The sequence below is a fragment of the Tupaia chinensis genome, unplaced genomic scaffold, assembly GCF_000334495.1.
Source record: "Tupaia chinensis unplaced genomic scaffold, TupChi_1.0 Scaffold000659_1, whole genome shotgun sequence".
Taxonomy (NCBI): Eukaryota; Metazoa; Chordata; class Mammalia; order Scandentia; family Tupaiidae; genus Tupaia; species Tupaia belangeri.
In genome coordinates, this window is record NW_006160181.1 from 502,239 (window position 1) to 504,843 (window position 2,605).

At 51.1% G+C, this 2,605-nt stretch overlaps 1 protein-coding gene across 1 annotated transcript in view; it reads left to right on the plus strand.

The window, feature by feature from the left end:
• Nucleotides 1-1,290, plus strand: part of DENND4B (DENN domain containing 4B) — a gene marked incomplete in the record, with an annotated part of 17,230 nt that extends 15,940 nt beyond the window's left edge. Inside the window, 1 exon segment of the mRNA XM_027776281.1 lies at nucleotides 352-1,290. Coding sequence (XP_027632082.1) covers nucleotides 352-497 — 146 coding nt within the window.
• Nucleotides 1,291-2,605: the final 1,315 nt, after the last annotated feature.

A 2,605-nucleotide genomic window follows, 5' to 3' on the forward strand; every position in this document is an offset into this window, starting at 1 on the left:
TCTGTGTGTGTGCCTGGTCAAATTAAAATAAATAAATGAATAAATAAAATTAAATAAATAATTATTTAAAAAATTTACTATAGAGGATGTGTGCTCATCAAAGAGACCAAGTGGGGGATAGCGAGGAGAGTGAGAAATCACCCCCCTGAAGGGGGATGGCCATTCCCCTATCCCTTCTCCTCTTGGGATGTTGGGCATGCATGCACATGCACCTGGCATGTTTTTCAAGCTGTCTGGGTCTAGAACTTGAACCACGCGTTTGGCCATGTAGGATCCAGCCACCTTAACCACCACACCACCAGATGGCCTGAAACCATGGTCCTAACGCACCGACTTCTCCCTCTTCCCCAGTGGCCTTCGACAAGAAGTACAAGTCCGCCTTTAACAAGCTGGCCAGCAGCATGGGCAAGGAGGAGCTGAAGCAGCGACGGGCACAGATGCCCACTCCCAAGGCCATTGACTGCCGAAAATGTTTTGGAGCACCTCTGGAATGCTAGGGACCCTTAAGCTTCCCTTTCCAGCCTGGGGTGGGGAGGAGACAGAGAAAGGATTCTAGAGATAACCAGCTTCCCTGTTTCCTTCATAGAGGACTTGGGAACAGGCTGGGAAGCCTGCCCTGCCGATAGATCCAAGTGGGAGAAGCAGGGAGAGGGAGGCACTGGTACCCAAGGTCTCCATCCCCCTATCTCCCAGCTGCCCAAGCTGTTCGTCCTGATGCCAGGGGAGGCCTGAGGAAGCTGGCACAGCTCCGTTCCTCCCTGTCCTCTATCAGGAACTCCCCTCCAGGGTACTCACAGATCTGCACTGCCCTGGTCATTTTAGAAGTTTTTGTTTTAAAAAACAACTGGAAAGATATAGAGCTACTGAGCCTTTGCCCTGAATGGGATGGAGGGATGTCATTCCCCACCAATGACAGTCCCTCATTCCTGGTGTTGCTGAAGGAGCCCAAGGCTCTCCATGCTTTTCTACCTTAGTGTTTGTATTTTATTTTAAATTATTTATTCTGGAGCCACAGCCCCCTTGCTTGCGAGGTTCAATGGAGAATGAGAGAGAAGGGAAATGAGGCGCCGTGGTCTAGCAGAGTGTAGCTTCTTGACAGTTAGGCAGTGGGAGCTAGAGCAGCCCCAAGCTCCCCCTGGGAAGAACTGGTGCCCTTCCAGTCCCGATCCTTGTCCACGCCACCTTGGGGAATGCCTCTCCCACCCAGGGCCCTGACCTGTGCAATAAGGATTGTTCCCTGCAAAGTTTTGTTGGATGTAAATATAGTAAAAGCTGCTTCTGTCTTTTTCCTTCGGCCTCCTGTTCCTTAGGTCTATGATGGGGGATACGTCTGGTTTCCACCTTTCCATCCTTTTCAGCCTTCAAGCATCTCCTGCCCTCCCTGCCTTAGCTGGGACTGGCCCCTTGGGGCATAGGGAGTTCTCAGAGTAGGAGAGAGGTGAATCCGGTGCTGGCTATGGTGGTGCCAGTCTGTGTGGCACTTCCGGTCCTCCCACACAATCACCCCGTTGTCCCTCATGTGTACCCCACACAAAGGCTCCATTCTCTGGGGGCCCTGAGCTCATCTCTGCCTTATTTCCTCCACCCTCTGCTTCCTCCCCCCAACTTCTTTAGTACCTCCAACGGGGTGACAGCCTTCTCCCCCATAGCTGGTGTTGGCAGCCCTCACGTGTTCTGGGGCCCTGACCATCATCCTGGGTCTCCACAGTTGCTCTAGCTGCAGGAGTGCACTTCTCATCCGGGGCTCAGCCTGGGGACAGCACCGAGAAGAAAGGGAAGGATTAAGGGGCTTGCTGCACGTGGAGTTGGGCATCAGTTTTGAATCCTTTTTGCCCACTTGGAATTCTCCTTTTTCTTTTTTTCTGTATAATGAAATAAACACAGGAAACGACTCGTAACAAAGCTGCAAAACCAATTACCAAAGGGAATTAGCCAACAAAATAGAAATGCCTTGGGGAAGGAGGGCAGGAATATGAATGGAGGAAATAACTTGCACGAGCCTGGTACAGATCTCTGGGGGCTGGAGATCAGTGGACGGCGAGAGTGGTTCTGAATGCTGAGACCTTCAAGCCAGAGGACACATCCCCATCCTGCCTTAAGCATGGCAGGATGCTTTTCCAGCGACCTAAAAGGGCTATATAGGAGGGAAAGAAGGGGCTTCGGGAATGCCATCTGTCTTTTTTTTTTTTAAAGGATTACTTATTTAAATTCCATTTGTTATTATTTTTTAATTTGACCAGACAGAGACAGAGACAGAGGGAAAGCAAGAAAGCAAGTACCAGGTCCAGGACTCAAACAGGTTGGCCATGTGGGAATCCAGTGCCTTTGACCATGCCACCTGCCGGCCCCAGGAAATGTCATCTCTCTTGCTGGGAAATGCTTGTGTCAGAAAGGAACCTGCTTCTGGGACCAGCAGTTAGCGTAATAGCTATGTCGCTGGACTCCCATGTAGTCGACCACGGTTTGCGTTCCGGACCCGGTGGTTTAAAACTCATGCCGGGCACGTGTACATGCGTTCCCAAGATCCTGAGAGGAGAATGGAGGAGAAGGGATTGTAGCGTGGCCATCCCCCCTGGGGGGTGATTTCTCGCTTTCTGTCTCTGTC